At 39.6% G+C, this 19,334-nt stretch overlaps 1 protein-coding gene across 1 annotated transcript; it reads right to left on the bottom strand.

Annotated features, from left to right (window-relative positions):
- Positions 1-12,884: 12,884 nt before the first annotated feature.
- LOC141613587 (uncharacterized) lies at positions 12,885-14,027 on the bottom strand. The gene has a single exon (XM_074432329.1). The coding sequence runs from the start codon at positions 14,025-14,027 to the stop codon at positions 12,885-12,887; it is 1,143 nt and encodes a 380-aa protein (XP_074288430.1).
- Positions 14,028-19,334: the final 5,307 nt, after the last annotated feature.

The raw sequence follows: 19,334 nt of genomic DNA, 5'->3' as shown, positions 1-19,334 counted from the left end.
GAAAAAGATAATATATATATATATATATATATATATATATATATATATATATATATATATATATATATATATATATATATATAGATTTGGGATCCAGTGAGAGCCACCTACATAATGAGAACCGTGAGAACTCCACCTTACGGATATTTTTTCTAAAAAATAATGACATATTTGGATTCGGCATAGAATTTTATGGCTAGATAACATATTTCTTGGTCCAAAAAGTATAAATTATTGACGAAAATCGAGATGAGAAACATTTTATTAATTTTCATGCAACTACTATTCATTTTCATGTATCTAACAATTTTCATGCACCTAGAACTCATTTTCGTGCACCTAGAGCATGCTATTTGCATGCACCTAGTAATCATTTTCATGCATGTAACAATTTTCATGCACCTATTATTCGTTTTCGTGCATCTATAGCTATTTTAGTATACGTAGTTGTACTTTCGTACACTAAGTTTATATTTTGTTAATAAAATAAAAAATATTTGTTTACCTATACTAAAAATGTGTTTGAATAAACTAAACAAAAAGTAAATGACCTATCAAAACTTTCAGAACAAGATTTGATGATGATTTAGTAAGGGTTCTCGCGGTTCTCATTATGTTAGTGGTTCTCACGGATTCTCGAGCCTATATATATATATATATATATATATATATATATATATATATATATATATATATATATATATAGGAATGGGATCATGTGAGGATACACTATCTTTTTGAGGATTGAGGATTTCGTTACAATATCACAGGTTGTTCAATACAATATCACATGTTATTCGATAAAATATCACACCAAAAAAACACCTGTGAAAAAAAAAATTATAATTTTTTTTTTCAAAAAAAAAAAAAATTTTTGGCAAAGGTCAAATTTTTCGTGATATTGTATTGAAGAACATGTGATATTGTATTCACTAATCCTCAATCCTCAAATATTTAGGAGTTCTCACCGGATCCCGACTCTATATATATATATAACTGGGTTGAAGCGTTGTGGATGCGCCAGGTGTCAACCTAGCTTTAAATACAAGAATTAATTACAGCTGAACATTCAATATAAACATAATAAATGGTGTATAAATCTCAACAAAATATTAATTACAGCTTAATAAATTTTATTATAAAATTAAATTAATTAATTACGGTGATTTGATTCTAAATTTATTAAAAAATTATTTTGATAAAAATTCTAAAATGTAAATAATTACGTTTATTGCGAAAAATGCTTTAAATTGAGTATAATTTTCATTATATTTATTGAAATATTTTGATTTGCAGTGATGATTAAAGTGAGTGTCTCATAATATTTTATGTTTACGTAAAAAGACATTTTGAGAAAGTTATAAAACTTAGACCATTAAATCCTAAGAAAAATATATTTGGAAGAGTCAATTAAATCCTAAGAAAAATATATTTGGAAGAGTCATTGTATTTCTTAAAAACATAACTTAAAAAAAATTACTAAGAGATAAGTTTTTATGTGGCAACAACAATAACAACAACAACGTCATAGCCTTAATCCCAAAATGATTTGGGGTTGGCTAACATGAATCATTCTTTAGAACCGTCTATGGGTGAACGCACACCTCCAAATGCGAAAAATATATAAAAGGGAAAAATAAAAAACAAAAGGGAGAGTGAAACATAATACAAAGTCAAGGTAAACTTATAGGTTTTAAAATCAAAGTCAAGTTTTTATGTGGGAATGAAAAAAATTATATTGCGAAAAATTGGATACATATGAGATTTTGATAGGTTTAAATAATGTGATAACGAGTATGTGTACGAGTGTTTTGTAAAAATTTACCGACTATTAATTTTAATTAATGGATGATAGTGATTAATCTACGGCCTAAGACGATATATATACGACGAATTTAATGAACGGATGAACGATGAAATAAAAGGTTGACACGAGAAGTTTTGGTGACGCGGAAAACCCGATGTGGGAACAACCGCGAGGGGAGTCGGAATCCCACCAATTTGGCACTATAATCAAGACGGTATTACGCGAGTAAGGAAATACAAGACTTATTTTGCTAGTGAGATATTGCTAAGTGTAGACGGAATGTTGAGTAGTAGAGTGTTGAATGCGCTGAAGTATTGTGTGATGCCCTTTGCTTTACTCCTCCTTTGCTTTATATAGTTGTCGAAGTCAGGTCTAGAGTCAAGAACTTCCTCCCTGCTTATGCTCCTAGATACTTGGTCAACCCCACAAGAATAGGAGATGTTGTTGATTTTTCACGTGGGCTTTAACAAAGTAATCCCCCACTTGTGTTTCTCTCCCATCTTAATCATATGGCTCTTGTTACGCCACGTAACCGGTCCTCTTTAATTGTTTTCCTCCAATCAATGTCGGCCACGTTACAGGTGATAAAAATATTAATTTTTATCCCTAACAATTGCCCCCAAATTTCCGTCTCAAAGTATTTTAGGCGGGAATTTCTGTTTGCGATGTCGAGAGCCGACGAAGTTTGGCAGTTACCTCGATTTTGTAACTTTCCCAATTAATATCTCCTCAACCGCCACTTCACATCCCACTTGCCCACAAACTCCTTCCTTTATTTTTACCCCTTGGTATCCCAACTCCTCTTTACTTCCCCACCTCCTTCATCATTACTCCTTCCTCTCTAATTTCCGTCTCAAATAAGGACTATAAGCTCCTTATTTTTTGTCTTTCCAAAAATATATAAAGTTTGTTAAATTGTCATCTAGTGAGGATCGAACCCATGACCTCTTGGCTTGTGTACCCTCACTATTACCACTATGACACATTCAACTTGTTGATATTAAATACAACTGATTATATTTAATTACGAATTAACAGATTAATTCCTCCAAGCTAACATTACATATATTTAATTAGATATAACTTATTATATTTAATTTACGAATTGACAGTTAATTCGTCTCAACTAATATTATTTAATTTTCATTAAATAATTATCTCATCAACACATCGACTAACTTTTTAGTCGTTTTGGGCATCAATATGATTATATTTCTATAACCACATTTCTCAAACACATCCTATAGGTGTGACCTTTAGGGACCAGTTGATCACCGCCATCTGTATGATAATAACGTCAAACTTTCTAGCAAGCCAACCGTTATTAGGGAAACGTTAATCAACTGATTAAATATACGATACCCTTGTGAACCTGTAAGAGATTTACAAATGTTATCACACTAATTTGTGGAGGACACAAGCTCCAACAAACTCTCACTTGTTCTCACAAGTGTATGTGCGATAACCGATTCTCATATCCTATAAAATTTCTCCCACTCAATGTAAAACAATTTGCAAATCCGAATTCACAAAGGTCGTATTTTACAAGCGATCAATATCAAGAGTGGTTTCCCCGACTAGAGAGTAACTTAACTGATAAACGAATCAACATTCGAGCATGGCCATGCATTTCGATTCTGACTCCTCGAGTGGCCCCGAGAAATAACTATACCGATAAGGGTTGGATATTTTCCTCAACTCGAATCCTGCAGATGTAAGCACAAGTATGAAATGACCCAGAAAAAAACTACTTAGCCCCGATTCGGGTAGACCGTGAGAAAGAAACCAAAGTCACCCAAAAACTGCCTTAATCTCAAGAGACAGTCGATAGTCAAAAGAATCGACTCTAGGAACACAATGGACGTCCTATCCACGACCTGGCACCGAATGTTATGAAACATTTAGGACTCCATTACGTTGTCACAAAAAGTTGTCCTATGAGGTATCGTCATAATCTCGTATCTGTGATCGATCAGTCAACCGTTTGACTTTATGGCTCGTTGAACCCACCATCAATCGACTGCACAATATAATAGCCGGAGTTATCAGCTCACATTGGCGATTACGGACCAAAACAAATATAATGTAATTCAGTTCACTTTGTGGCGTTCAATGTTGTCAGTACAATCCACATGAAAAACAAAATATTATATATATAAAACGATGAAGTTATAAATAATATATGAAAAAGATAATGTATCAAATCCATAATCAAGTACTATAACTCAGGAACATGTTTAATTCCCATGGAATTAACATGCCCTACATGCTTATCATAATTCAATGGTTTGGTGAGAGGATCCGCGATGTTATCATCCGTCGCAATCTTGTCAATCACAATCTCTTCTTGCTCCACGTAATCACGTATCAGGTGAGCTTTCCGAAGTACATGTCTAGATTTGTTGCTAGACTTTGGCTCCTTAGCCTGGAAGATGGCACCTCTATTGTCACAATAGATGGTGATCGGGTTATTCGAACTAGGAACTACCGAAAACCCTTGTAAGAATTGACGCATCCATATCGCTTCCTTTGCTGCCTCCGAAGTGGCATAGTTGTAACACCCCCATACTCCGAGTGCCTTACCAGGACCACTCAGGTATGAAGACATCACCATCTCGGTCGCCCGAGGTATGATAATCAAATAGACAAAACAGAAACAACATTTATTGTAAATAGTTTAATGAATAAGTACAATCCTCGAAACCAAACTGAAAGTACAATACATTATTCCAAACTATCTTTCTCAATCGAAATGTAAATAAATGCTAAACTACAGCGGAAGACTCTATCGTCATGTCGTGGCCATCCCAGCTATCCCAGTACTCATCTCTATACCTGCTCAATATCTGCTCACCATCCCCGAATGGATCACCGCAGGTTTTACAAAACAACACCGGGGTCAGTACTAATCACACAATCAATATAAACAGCAATAACAAGACAAACAACCAAATGAACCGTCACACACACACACACCACCAACTCCCATCATCTCAATACCGACCGTCCACCGGGACCCGACCACCCAGCGATGGGGGACCGCAGCCGTTCCCACCTAAGCCCCGCTCATCGTACGAGCGATAACCCCGTCCATTAATGTGCACATCCCCTTTCGTGGCGGGTTCCACGAAGGGCGAAACTAGGGCGTGAGATCACTCCCGCAAGTGACCCCACTCGGTAGAGAACGCATCTCGAGAGCCATAGAAACCAATCACAATCACAATCACAATCACAATCACAATCACAATCATCATATTAAACAACTAACTACAAGACATCACCAATATCCCATTATGGGACTAATACGAGTAGAAAATCCTACCCGGAAAGCACAACACGCAGACGGTATCTACAAATTGTATCAAAACGGCTCCTCTACGAATTCTCCTCCTACCATACAACACATAGATGCTACCATTCAAATACTACTCATAAAAACCCCCAATTCCTAAATTAGGGTTTCATCAATCTTAACAAAACATTATATAAATTATATTAAAAGCTTACCCTCGACGCAAGGAATCCAACGACGCGAACTACGATACGAACTGACCGTCTGAACTCCGGGAATTGTCAAGAACGCGATTAGGAAGAAGACTAGTTGCTTTCTCTCTTAAACAGGTTTTAGGTTTTGTAAAAAGTGATTTAAAACAATTACGAATATGTTTAAATACCTTAATCGCGTAATTAACAAAACCCGAGAAAACTCCCCCGTAAAACCGGACACTCGATCGAGTACCCAAGGTACTCGATCGAGTACCCCTACTCGATCGAGTGCCCCACTACTCGGATCGAGTACCCAACAGTCAGAAACTGTTTTATTCCGCAACTTGCCCTTACTCGACAGAGTAAGGGCTACTCGATAGAGTACCCCAAGACTTATAAATACGGAGTATTACAATAGTACTCGGATTCAGTAGTAGAATTTGCTACAACACTCTGTTTGGAACTCTTCCAGCTGACCGCAGCACCATTAAGAGTGAAGACGAACCCGGACTGAGATTTTGAATCATCTCAATCCGTTTGGAAGCTAGCATCTGCGTAACCGGTTGCGCATAGCTTAGTATCGCCTCCATAAGTCAATACCCAATCCTTAGTCCTCCGTAGGTACTTGAGGATATTTTTGATCGCTATTCAAAGGTGTTTCACCTGAGTCTTTTGGTACCGACTCGTCATACTCAATGCATATGCCACGTCTGGACGTGTGCATATCATGGCATACATGATCGATCCTATTGCAGATGCATAAGGAACACGACTCATGCGCTCAATCCCTTCAGGCGTCGTGGGTGACTGAGACTTGCTCAACTGCATCTCAATCGTCATAGGAAGGTTCCCCTTCTTGGAGTTGGTCATGCTGAACCTCTCAAGAACCTTATCCAAATAAGACTCCTGACTAAGTGATAACGTCCGTCGTGATCTATCTCGGTAGATACGGATTCCCAAAATACGTTGTGCCTCACCCAGATCTTTCATCTGGAAATGGTTCTTCAACCATTCTTTAACCGAAAACAGGAGAGGAATGTCATTCCCAATCAAGAGTATGTCATCGACATACAATATCAAGAATACAATCTTGCTCCCACTCAACTTGATATATAAGCATGGTTCTTCGACCGATCGAGTGAAACCATACTCTTTTATCACTTGGTCGAAACGATGATTCCAACTCCGAGAAGCTTGCTTAAGTCCATAAATGAAACGCTTAAGCTTGCATACTTTCTTAGGATGCTTAGGATCTATGAAACCTTCGGGTTGCACCATGTACAACTCTTCCTCCAAATAACCGTTTAAGAAGGCGGTTTTCACATCCATTTGCCAAATTTCATAATCATGAAATGCGGCAATCGCTAAGATTATCCGAATGGAACGTAGCATGACTACAGGTGCAAAAATCTCATCATAATGCAATCCTTGCACTTGAGTAAAACCTTTTGCCATAAGTCATGCCTTATAGATATCTGGTTGCGCGTCTACAGAACGCTTTATTTTGTAAAGCCATTTGCACTGTAGAGGTTTTACCTTATTAGGTAAATCAACTAGATCCCATACGTTATTCTCATACATGGAGTCCATCTCGGATTGCATGGCTTCAAGCCATAGCTTTGAGTCGGAATGTGGCCATAGCACCTTTATAGGTTGCGGGTTCATTACTTTCCGTAAGTAAAACGTCATTCTCCTCGACCATACCAATGTATCTGTCCGGAGGATGAGAGTCTCTACCGACCTCCTAGGTTCCTCGGAATATTAACCGTATCATCGCTTGGAGGTACAGACTTCCTCCATCTGTTCCTCGGTTGTTGGTTCCGAATCTCCGACACTCGAAGGTTCTATTACTCGTCTTGTTCTCGAGAAATTCTTTCTCTAAGAACGTCGCACTAGCCGCAACAAAAACTCGATGTTCGGTAGGTGAATAGAAGTAATGACCAAATGTTCCTTTTGGATAACCTATAAAGTATGTCTTGACCGATCGCAGGCCGAGCTTATCCTCATGTCTCCACTTGACATAAGCCTCGCAGCCCCAAACCCGAATAAAGGACAAGTTAGGTACCGTTCCCTTCCACATTTCATATGGAGTCTTGTCGACAGCTTTAGACAGACTTCGGTTATGTATAAGAGCAGCTGACAAAAGAGCATAACCCCATAATGAATCAGGCACTACGGTGTGACTCATCATGGATCGAACCATATCAAGTAAGGTTCGATTTCTCCGTTCGGACACACCATTCAATTGAGGTGTTCCAGGTGGAGTTAACTGTAGAGCGATTCCACAGTCTTTAAGGTGTTGATCAAACTCATTTGAAAGATACTCGCCACCCCGTTCTGAACGGAGTGGTTTTATCTTTCTGCCCAGTTGGTTATGTACCCTATTCTGGTATTCCTTGAATTTCTCAAAAGACTCACTTTTATGCTTCATTAAGTAGACATATCCGTATCTACTCAAATCGTCCGTGAAAGTGATAAAATATCTATAGCCATCTCTAGCGGTAATGGACATAGGTCCACATACGTCCGTATGTATGAGTCCTAATAGGTCACTAGCGCGCATTCCAACACCTTTGAAGGAAATTCGAGTCATCTTGCCTATGAGACATGATTCACACGTGCCATATGTAGAAAATCCGAATGCGGGAATAGTCCCATTATCGACGAGTTTCTTCACGCGTTTCTCATTTATGTGTCCCATTCGACAATGCCATAGATAGGTTTGATCTTTGTCACCAACCTTTAATTTCTTATTATTCATGTGTAATATTTCCGTGGTTTGATCTAAGATATAAATTCCATTCATGGAAACTGCTTTGCCATAAATCATTTCATTAAAAGAGAAAATACAACTATTATCCTTTATTGAAAATGCAAAACCGTCTTTAGCAAGTACGGAAACAGAAATAATGTTCTTATATAAACTGGGTACATAGTAACAGTTATTTAAAGATAACTCAAAACCACTAGGGAGTTGGATTACATATGTCCCCTTCGAGGCAGCAGCAACTCGTGCTCCATTCCCGACTCGCAGGTCCACATCACCTTTTTCGAGAGGTGTGATGTTCTTTAGGCCCTGCAAATGATTACACAGATGAGAACCACAACCAGTATCTAGTACCCAAGTTCCGAAACTTGTATGGTTAATCTCAATCATATGAATATAAGATGACATACCAACAGGAACGACGCGGCCTACCTTGATGTCCTCACGGTAGACGGGATAGTTCCTCCTCCAATGTCCAGTCTTGTGACAATGATGGCACTCTATGTCACCGCCCTTGCTCTTTGTCTTGCCCTGTGAGCCACTAGTCTCACCAGGCGCACTCTTACCGTTTCCTGGCTTCTTAAACTTTGGCTTACCTACAGCTAGGTCGCCATGAGCTTTGCCCTTACCTTTACCTTTGTAAATCGTGAGAACATCCTGCTTCACGCTCCCACTTAATTTCATATCCTTCTCTGTCTATACGAGAAGGGAGTGTAGCTCATGAGGACTCCTTTTCAAGTCATTCATATAGTAGTTCGCCCTGAAAAGGGCAAAACCATCGTGAAGAGAATGAAGCATTCGGTCAATGACAATGCTCTCACTGATTTTACAATTCAGTGCCTCCAGCTTCTCGACATTCTCAATCATGTGAAGAATGTGTGGGCTAACCGGTTAGCCCTTCTGGAGTTTCGCATCAAAGAAGCGACAGGTATGCTCATATGTAACGATTCTCGGTGCCTTTGAGAACTCTTTAGTGAGCGTGGTGAAAATCTTGTTTGCACCTTGGGCAATGAAGCGTCTCTGCAAATTGGTTTCCATTGCTAAGATGAGTACGTTCTTTATCGCACCTGCTTCCATAACGAAGTCACTATAAGCGAATGACTCGTCGGCTCCTGCATTTGGGCCTGGGTTGACCGGTATTGGCTCAGTTAAATACCTGAGCTTACCGTCGCAGCGGCGACATTTCGTAGTGACGCCTCCCGATCCATCAAAATCGGACCCATCATTCTTCGATCGAGTGGACTGATTCATTTGGTCCATGAACATCTTAAGCCAGGACGAACGATCTAGTGTGGCACTAGGCATTGGGATTGCGTTATTTCCAGCAATTTGTTGTAACAAAGATATTATCGATAATAAACGTGTTCTACATCGAAAAAGAAGAATAAAATAATAAGCATGTGCATCGTTTTTATTTTAAGTCTAATGATCTAATGTCATAACGCGAAGACTCAAAAACATTTATACAATTGACCTTCCTCAAGAATTATATAAATGACCCCAAGACTCAATTCTCTGTAAATTGATAAGCTAACCTTTTAGCTAATTCTACCGTTAGAATTCTTGGTCGATAAATTTCTGTAAATTCTATCTATAGTCCATCATAATCACGAGAAACTCTTCGGACTATGATGTTGAGGTAAACTAAGTCAACACAACTACTTACCCAACGTAGAAGGGGTCATATTAGGCCTACCGACGAAGAAGGGATTCATAGATGTTTGCCCTTATAAAGACTAATCTCAATTTCCGTTTTAGAGGAAGATCCAACTTAATTTTAATTCATTTTAAGTGAACTATAATCTAGCATGCGAGAATAATTAAACTAAGGTGATGGCTTAAAGACTGTGACATCTGCATGTCCATGAAAACTAACATACAACCTATATGAGTCAATTTTCATGCATTTTAGTAGTAGGTGGTTTGGTTTTAGGCGGAATATGATGCATAAAACTAACATGTGAAAGAAAAGCAATAAGAATGAAAAAAACGTAAAAACAGTAAAAGTCCTAGTGTGGCCTATCCTATCAAAATAATCAATAAATACAAGTTTGGAATCCATCCTTGGACCCGAGAAGCTTGTCTTGATGTTCCATCTTGATCCATGTAGCGGGAGTGAGCTCCAATCTCCATCTTTAGTCTTCTTTGAAATTACAATAATAAAAAATTACATAATTGACCTATTTATTACATTCTAATTTCAAAACCAAAACTAAAATAAAATAAGGAGATTCGAGATCTCATAATTACATAAAAAATCATGTTTCCTTCATTACGAAAACATAATTTGACTAAGGCCACACTAAGTATTACAAATTACAACCGATTGCAAAATTAAATACGTAAATAAAATTCATTCATTCGATTCATTCAACAAAATTAAAAGCATCAACTAAAAATAAATTAAACATACATAACACAATTCCTTAATTATGTTGATTAATTTATCCAAACCACCTATTTAAATTAAATTAAGTGACAATTCCGCAATTAATCACATTAATTTCTTTCTTAATCCATATTAAACTTGTAATATGAATTCTATCCGCCAAAATTTTAAACTGCTTTAAAATAACTCGGTATCTTTAAATTGTGAACCGATTCACAATAACTAATTGGCCAAAATAAAATAAAAAACACCCTTTTTTTTCTTGTTTGGTCTCGGCAGAACCAAATAAAAGAAATTTTTTTTTTTTTATTAAAATCCCAGCTCTCGGCTGGAAAAAGAAAACAGCCAAAAAAATTTTTTTTTTTATTATTTATCCGGCAATAAAAGAAAACTTTCCTTTTCTTTTTCTGATTCGGTAAATAAAAAAAAAATTCTTAAAAACCATTTTTTTTCCTTTCCAACGGCAAACCCTAAAAATTGGGCCGTCAAAAAAAATATCCCTTTTGCGGCAATATGCCCTAATTCAAAGATTTTATGAAGAAAATGTTTAAGTTGCTATTAGGACATGATTTAGCAAATGCATTAACAAACATGATTAATCGTATATGCTAAAACTATATAGCAAAAACAAATTCTTACATCAATGACATGATGATACTATATGTATTTTAACTTAATCTGCATTAAATCAAAATCTACCAATTCTCATATGATAATTTTAACCGATTAAAACAATGATATGATCTAAAGAAATTGGATATAAATCATCAAACAAAAGGAAAAACGAAAGAAGAAAAAAAACAGGCCGAAAGATAAAAAAACTCGGCCAAAAATTTTCAGCCGAAAAAAAAATCGAATCCCTAATTTTTTTTTTTCGAGAATTATGTTATTGTTTACATACAATTTTTATGAAAATCATCAAAATCAAAAACGTGGCCTAGTGCTCTGATACCACTTGTGGGAAAAAATCTGTATACTTCCCTTAAACTAGAAGGATTATAACGAATTTAACAATGATGATCAATGGTCATAAACAAAATACATAAACAAAGTATAAAGGATTTAGAACTAACCTTCGGTCCTAGCACAATTGGCCTAAGAACAATATCAAAATTGATATTCGCCTATTAGTTGCATCCAAGACGATATGAGATATGCCCTTTGATTATGCTAGAAATCGATCTAAAATTTTCTGTAAAATTTAGTTGTTTTTGTGTTTTGTGATGAGAGAGAAGAGGCAAGGTCAAGAAAAACATTAGGGTAGAAATAATTCTCTACCTTTCTTTTTATACAGACCGAAATTTGGAGTCAATTAGGAAAGAAAAATTCTTCCTAATTTTCGGACAAACAGACCGAAATAAGGACTATAAGCTCCTTATTTTTGGTCTTTCCAAAAATATATAAAGTTTGTTAAATTGTCATCTAGTGAGGATCGAACCCATGACCTCTTGGCTTGAGTACCCTCACTATTACCACTATGACACATTCAACTTGTTGATATTAAATACAACTGATTATATTTAATTACGAATTAACAGATTAATTCGTCCAAGCTAACATTACATATATTTAATTAGATATAACTTATTATATTTAATTTACGAATTGACAGTTAATTCGTCTCAACTAATATTATTTAATTTTCATTAAATAATTATCTCATCAACACATCGACTAACTTTTTAGTCATTTTGGGCATCAATGTGATTATATTTCTATAACCACATTTCTCAAACACATCCTATAGGTGTGACATTTAGGGATCAGTTGATCACCGCCATCTGTATGATAATAACGTCAAACTTTCTAGCAAGCCAACCGTTATTAGGTAAACGTTAATCAACTGATTAAATATACGAAGTATACCCTTGTGAACCTGTAAGAGATTTACAAATGTTATCACACTAATTTGTGGAGGACACAAGCTCCAACACTGCAGTGGCATCCACCATGGCGTCTATATGTGGTAGCGGAAACAGAGCTTTTGGGCAAGCTTTGTTTAAATCTGTAAAATCGACGCAGGCCCTCCACTTGCCATTTTTCTTTGGAACCACCACAACATTAGACAACCATTCTGGATATTTCACCTCTCGAATCTTTCCTGCAGCAAGCAGGTTATCTACTTCCTGGTTTATGACCTGGTTCCTTTCAGAAGCAAACTTCCTTCTTTTCTGCTGCACAGGTTTATGGCTTGGATCCACACTTAGCTTGTGGGTTATCACACTTGGGTCTATCCCTATCATATCATTATGTGACCAAGCAAAACAGTCCATGTTAGTTTTCAACAACCGAACGAGTTCTTCGCGAATGTTACTTGTACATTCTGATCCGATTAGCATGGTTTGTTCTAGATGCAGCGTGTCCAGGATAACCTCGTCTAGTTCTGCCTGCTGGGGCTCAATATATTCGTCCTGGATGCACTGACTCTGTAATTGCTATGCAGATGGGCTGGTTGTTGACTTCAGAGCCACTTTATAGCAATCCTTAGCTTCTTCCTGGTCCCTACGTATCTCTTGCATACCCCAAGGCGTTGGAAACTTCAGACACTGATGGTACGTTGAGGGTATTGCCTTCATCTTGTGGATCCAGGGCCTGCCAAGGATCACATTGTAAGTAGAGGGTCCATCAATAACCAGATACCTTACCTGCTTATTAACTCCTCCGGCATAAGTTGGGATGACGATCTCTCCTGGGGAGTGCTTTGTTTCGCCACTGAAACCAACCAAGGGGACCGCCTTCTTTGCTATATCTTTTTCACTGAATCCCATTCCTTTGAGCGTCTCTAGCATGATTAAGTTGATGGAGCTTCTGGTATCCACCAGGATCTTTCTCACCTCGCAATTTTCTATGGGGAGCGTGATGATTAAAGCATCGTGGTGTTGTTCTGGAGCAGACTGAGCATCTGTTTCGTCAAAGGTGACTGATGGCAGGTTCTGGCGACTGATTCTGCAGGAATATTCTGGCTTATCTCCCTTTGCTTCAGTGGCACGCCTCTTTGCTGCTGAGTACGTCAATCCGCATAGCTCCGAGCCACCTGTAATAACATTCACCGTTCTAGTGCATTGAGGAGGGGGAGATGGCAGAACCTCATCTGCAGAGTTCACTCTGGTTATGCCTATGGGTAGGAGGTGATCCAGGTTTCCTTGATCATAATGGTACTTGACTTCCTTCCTGAGAGAATGGCATTCGTCGGTGTCGTGGGTGTTGCTGCCATGGAACTCACACTTTTTGCCAGTATCCGTTCTGCTATTGGAGTATCCCTCTGCTGGAGGCTTGGGCCATCTGACTCTGCGACCCAGCTCCTGCAGGGCTTTGAACAATCCTGCAAGATTAGTGGTGAAACCATACTCGCTTACCTTTGGAAGCAGATCTGCCTCGCCCTTTCCTTCAAAAGTTCCAGAAACTTTGTTCACGCTCCTGCTGTAGGGTTTATATCTTTCGCTCCTCTTTTCCACCGGGGCTTTTCTGGATACTGGGTCCGAATCATAAGTGCCTCTTATGGGATCAGAGTCTTCCTCCAGCCTCATGACAGCAATCGCCTTTGATTGTACTTCCTCAAAGGTAGTGCATGGATGCATGGTCAGGTTCTTGTATAGATCTGAATCCTAGTGCAGTCCTCGACGGAACGCTTGTATAGCGGTTGCTATATCTCACCTCGGAATTGCCACCTTCTCCTTATTAAACCTGTTCAAGTAATCACGAGTAGATTCCTCAAACCCTTGCACTATCCGATAGAGGTCGTTGGTCTGCTTCTCTGGCTTTATGCTGCTGGCGAATTGCTGGTTGAATGCATTAACTAGGTCGGCGAAGTTGGCTATATTTTTGTTGGGCAGGCCGACGAACCACTGCAGGGCTGCTCCAGACAAGGTTGATCTGAATCCTTTGCACATACAAGCTTCCTTTAAGGGCCCGGTCGCGGTTATCACCATCATTTTCTGCTTGTAGTGGTTGACGTGATCAAGTGGATCTGTGGTTCCGTCGTAGAGCGTTATAGCTGGTGGTACACATCCCTTAGGAACGCCGACGAGGGCTATGTCGTCCACGAAAGGTGAGTCTACATAGATATCTTGTGCCGCTTTCTTTAATGGACGTGCTACGCCTGGTATCCTGTACATTAGGTCCCTCAGCTCCTGGTATTGCTGCTCCAGCGAACTACCTGCTCCTGCAAGGGGGTTAGAAACAGGCGGGAAGGAACCAACAAGTGTACCTCCTAACCAGGGCCCTCCAGGAAATTGGCCAGACGTTAGATGACTTGTCACTGGTGTTGCACTGATTATAGATCCTGGCCGCCATCCTGGTGTCTGCTGCAGGCCTCCGATCCAGGCTCCACTAGTGAATTGAGTGATGGAATTGTTGTGTTGATGACAGCTCCAGATTGCCATCCGGATGTCTGGTGCATGGGTGTTCCTGCAAAAGGTGGATAGTCAGACCCTGACGGAGTGCTAAGCGGTGCATTACCTGGTGTCTGCTGCAGGCTGGGTGGGTTGTCAAATGACAAACATCCCAATCCTCTAGGCTCGACTGGTTCACTGGGTGCTACTCCTGCAAGGTCTAGTCTGGTGACTAGTTCTGACGGAATTGGTCGACGTGATCCTCCACCGCTGGTCAGGTTCAGGGCCTCGGGTGCTGACGCTGGTTTGGGCTGGACTACGGTTACGATCTGAGCGATCAGGTTCTGGTTGTCTTTCCTGAGATCCTCAACGGCCTGACGCAGAGTATCCATCCCCTGAATCATCACCTGCATCGGGTCAAGCACTGGAGGTCCTCTGCTTCTGAGAACATCTGCACCTGATCCCTCCTGGGTCGAGGCTCTGGACGCAGCTTCTCCTCTGCTGGGACTGCTTTCCCCGCTGGATTTGGGCTTGCTGGGCACGCCTGCTGATGCGTGTCATTTATATGATGTTTTACACCCTGTTTTACTCGCATTTCAGAGCTCAATTATGTAGTTTATGCTACTATTTTCCCTATTTCCGTCTACTTTTGTGTTTTTGTGTAATATTGCAGAAATGTGAAGAATCCAGCGAGAAATGAGCCAAATCCGTCCCCGAGTACTTAGCATTGCAATTGACATGGAGTAAAGACTCGGGAAGCAAACTTGGTGCGCGTATCGAGGCCCGAAAGACGAATTTGCGAAGCTTTTGGAGCCAAGTACCTGTTGGAGTGGTCGATATACTGGTGCTCATGGTCGATCGACCAGAGTACGATTATCAGAAGCTACTGATCAGTGAGGTTCGGTCGATCGACTGGTCTTTGTGGTCGATCGACCAAACCGTGAATCTGACGCAAATTTGGGAAACGAGAAAAGCCCAATGTAATTAGGTTTTAGGAATAAAAGTTACGTAAGACTATCTATATAATGTAACTTTAGGTTTCAGAAGATAATCATCGATTTTTAGGGAAACAATTAGGGTTCATCACACAAAGTTTGAACTTTTAATTAGTTTAGTTTAATTCTCCGTCAATAAAGTTTACTTTCCGCATTGGGTTTGATCTTTTCTGTTCAATTCTTCTTACGGTATTCTTCTGTTCCTTAGTTCAGTTTGTTGCTTTATTTCATTCATAGATTAGAATTGCTAGTTTAGATTTCCCAAAAGCCAAATTATCGTTTCATGTTAGTCATTTATTTAGTTAATTTAAGTATGAATTCGTTTGCTTTGTTAGTTAATTTTATTGCTGTTATTATCACCATCATGAGTAGCTAAATCTTTTGTGCTAAGATATAGGGGATCTGTAGGTTAGACGGCTTCGACTGACATACATGGTCGATCGACCAGAGCGTGTTAGATTTGGTTCGACTTAATTAATTTAATTGCTATATTTGACGAATCGAGTGCACACGACTAGTTGAATGCTTAGGAATTGACCGACCCGACAAGATCGAAAGATGGGGAGGAAAATAGACTACTTAATTAAGACGACTAAATTAATAAGATCAAGAGATAAGTTAATTTAGATTTTGAGTTTCATTAATCAAGAACGAAAGTTAGTATTAGTGAGATTAGGGACCCGTAGCTTAGGCCGAAAGGTTGCTACCTGTTAAATTGGACCGACATGACTTTTTATTTTCCCGTCTAACATGTTTAAGACAGTTTACCTAGAGTTGCCGCCGTCGAAACTACAGTGAACCGACCATCTTAGTATTCCTTTAATATTTGCTTCCATCTATTTTTATCTACTGCTCATTTATTTACATTAGTTATAGAACTATTCAAAACAAACCCCCACACATTTGTTACTTTGGACTAAAATTAGACAACTATTAATTGCATCGCCTCTCTGTGGTTCGACCCTAACTGCCGCTATCTATAGTAGTAGTTTGGATTATAAATTTATCTTTGGTACTCACATCGACATGTATCAAATTTTGGCGCCGTTGCCGGGGAGGCAATTGTTTAATTTTTAGTTGTTTTTATTTTAGTCTTTTTCTTAGTTTAAGGGACATCTGTTCCTTAAACTCTTCTCATATTCTACTTGTAGTTTCCTCTTATGCGCAGGTCACAGGGTGGTGAATTGAGACCATTAGATCCTGAGATCGAAAGGACTTTGCGTGAGTTAAGACGATCATCTAGAGTATTGCCGACAGAGGAAGAGCTGAGTACTCTGTCCAGTTACTACGAGAACGAGCTATTTGAGGAGGATCCACCTTCATCTCCTATTTATACTTCTTCAGCTGAGACCGTTACATCTCCAGATATGGCTGAAGAAGCGAGTATAGCCAGTCACTCCGAGCCAAAAGCCGAAAATCTCTATAAGGGATTCGCATTGCCAGCCGGGACGGAAAGGAAATTCGAACCAAAACCGTCTTACATTAACTTGGTTGAGAGAAACCAATTTGGGGGAGCTGCAAATGAAGATGCGGCTAAACATATGGAGACATTCATTGACTACTGTTGTTCCATATCCCCACCAGCAGGTGTGACCCAGGACCAGGTGAAGGAGACGATGTTCATATTCTCGCTTCGTGATGCTGCTAGGGAGTGGTACCGAGATCTGGATCGAGCTGCTAATGGGATTACTGATTGGAATTCGCTGGCCCTAGCATTTTACAAGAAATATTTCTCTGCCTCGAAGACCAATGCGATTAGAGCTCAGATCACAAGCTTTAAACAGGGCCCTGATGAAGATTTTCATGAGGCATGAGTCCGTTTCAAGAGACTGGTGCGAGCTATTCCGCACCATGGGTTTGAGAAATGGTTTCTTTGCAACCAATTCTATAACGGTCTTTATGATGATCAGAGAGCTATCCTAGATGTTGCAGCTAATGGGAGATTTCAAGAAAATAGCGGTGAGACAAAGGGGTGGAAAATCATCGATGACCTGGCCACCCATAAAGCTGAGCATGGAAATTCTAGAGGAAATCAGAGAAGATCAGCTGAATCTCCTGCTGTAGCTGCAATAGAGGCCCTTACTGCGAGATTCGACAAGATAGATTTTGGGGGATCCCAAAAAGGAGGGATATATAAAGTTAATGCAGTGTCAGACGGTCCCTTTACATGCAAAAGATGTGGAGGAGAGGGATATGTTTCGGAATTTTGTACTAGTTCGAATGAAACATGTGCTGCCTTTCAACATTATAGGCAGACTGGTACTTATCCCGATCCTTCTAATGTCCACCCCAATTTGAGGTGGACTAACCAAAACGTCCTTAATCCGGGTCCACAGCAGCAGCAGCAGCAGAATTATGTGCCCCCTCATAAGCAGCAGCAGTATCAAAAGCCTCCCTATGTGCCTCAGCAGCAGCAATTTCAAGGTTCTGACATTTCTGAGTTGAAAAACATGGTTCAAAATTTGTCGGGTTTGCTGCAAAAGGAGTCTCTAGCTAGAGAGACTTCTACAAAAATGTTGGAGAGTAAATTGCCCAACTGGCAAGTAAAAGTGCAACTAGAGCTCCAGGGCATTTACCGTCGCAGCCGGATAAAAAAGAGACCTTAAATGCGATCACTTTGAGGAGTGGGTCTACCCTTGATGGGCCCGCTATAGTCGAAGATGCTATCGCAAAAGATGAGGCAGAACCGAGCAAGAAAAAAGCCGGAGTGAACAGTAGCAAGAAAAAGACGATCAGCAGGTATGTCAGTCGATCGACTGACACACCTGGTCGATCGACCACCCGCGTAATAAGATGATCGACTTCCGGTCTCGAGGAAGTCAATCGATCGACTGACCTACATGGTCGATCGACTGAAGACGCTGCTGATGTTGAACCTTTTCGTCCTCCAATGCCCGATAACTTGAGGGACCACTTATTTCGGGGTACGACGACTCCGAAATTATTGAGGCAAGATCCAAATGCTGATGGGTCAGTTCCGGTTCCAAAGTATGACCCTATGACGGTTAATGGTTCATTCCTGAGACGGTCTGAAGAAGGTTCGAGCTACAACAAGGACAAAGTAGTGGATTTTCAGCCTAAGTCCACTGACGCCGGTATGAGAGACTTAGAGGAGAGGGCTAAGTTGCTTCTTACAGCCCCTATGGGAGTTAGAAATGAAAATTACCTCCGGATAGTTCGAAAGTTGAGCAATTTCCGGAGTTGTTGATGTTGTTGCTTCCAAGGGAGGTTGTTGTTGTTGCATTTCCAAGTTTGAACTAGCTACCACCATAGCCAATGAGGCTTTCTTTGCTTGAAGACTCTTTTGCCTTGTTGAGAGTGCCTTTGCCTTAGGTGCCGTTGTTGCTCCTTTTGTCCTTGCCATTGATGATTAAACCAAGAAAAGAGTGAAAATATTCAATTTCCAAGTATACCCAAATCGATTTTAAGGTGAAAGGCTTTGCCTTTATAAGTTCAAAAATCGACTCAAAGGTTGAAGATTTTGGTGCTTGGTTTGATTTTTGTTGGAAGAGGAGTGATTAATTGTTGTTAAAAGGAAGTTTTGATTTGGTTTTGTTGA

The sequence above is a fragment of the Silene latifolia genome, chromosome 11, assembly GCF_048544455.1.
Source record: "Silene latifolia isolate original U9 population chromosome 11, ASM4854445v1, whole genome shotgun sequence".
Lineage (NCBI taxonomy): Eukaryota > Viridiplantae > Streptophyta > Magnoliopsida > Caryophyllales > Caryophyllaceae > Silene > Silene latifolia.
Note: the sequence above shows the minus strand (reverse complement) of the source record. Positions and strands in the feature narration are given on the sequence as shown.

Bases quoted from the DNA above. Each gene is read 5' to 3' on its own strand.
- LOC141613587 (XM_074432329.1), bottom strand. From the start codon at position 14,027: ATGCATCCATGCACTACCTTTGAGGAAGTACAATCAAAGGCGATTGCT.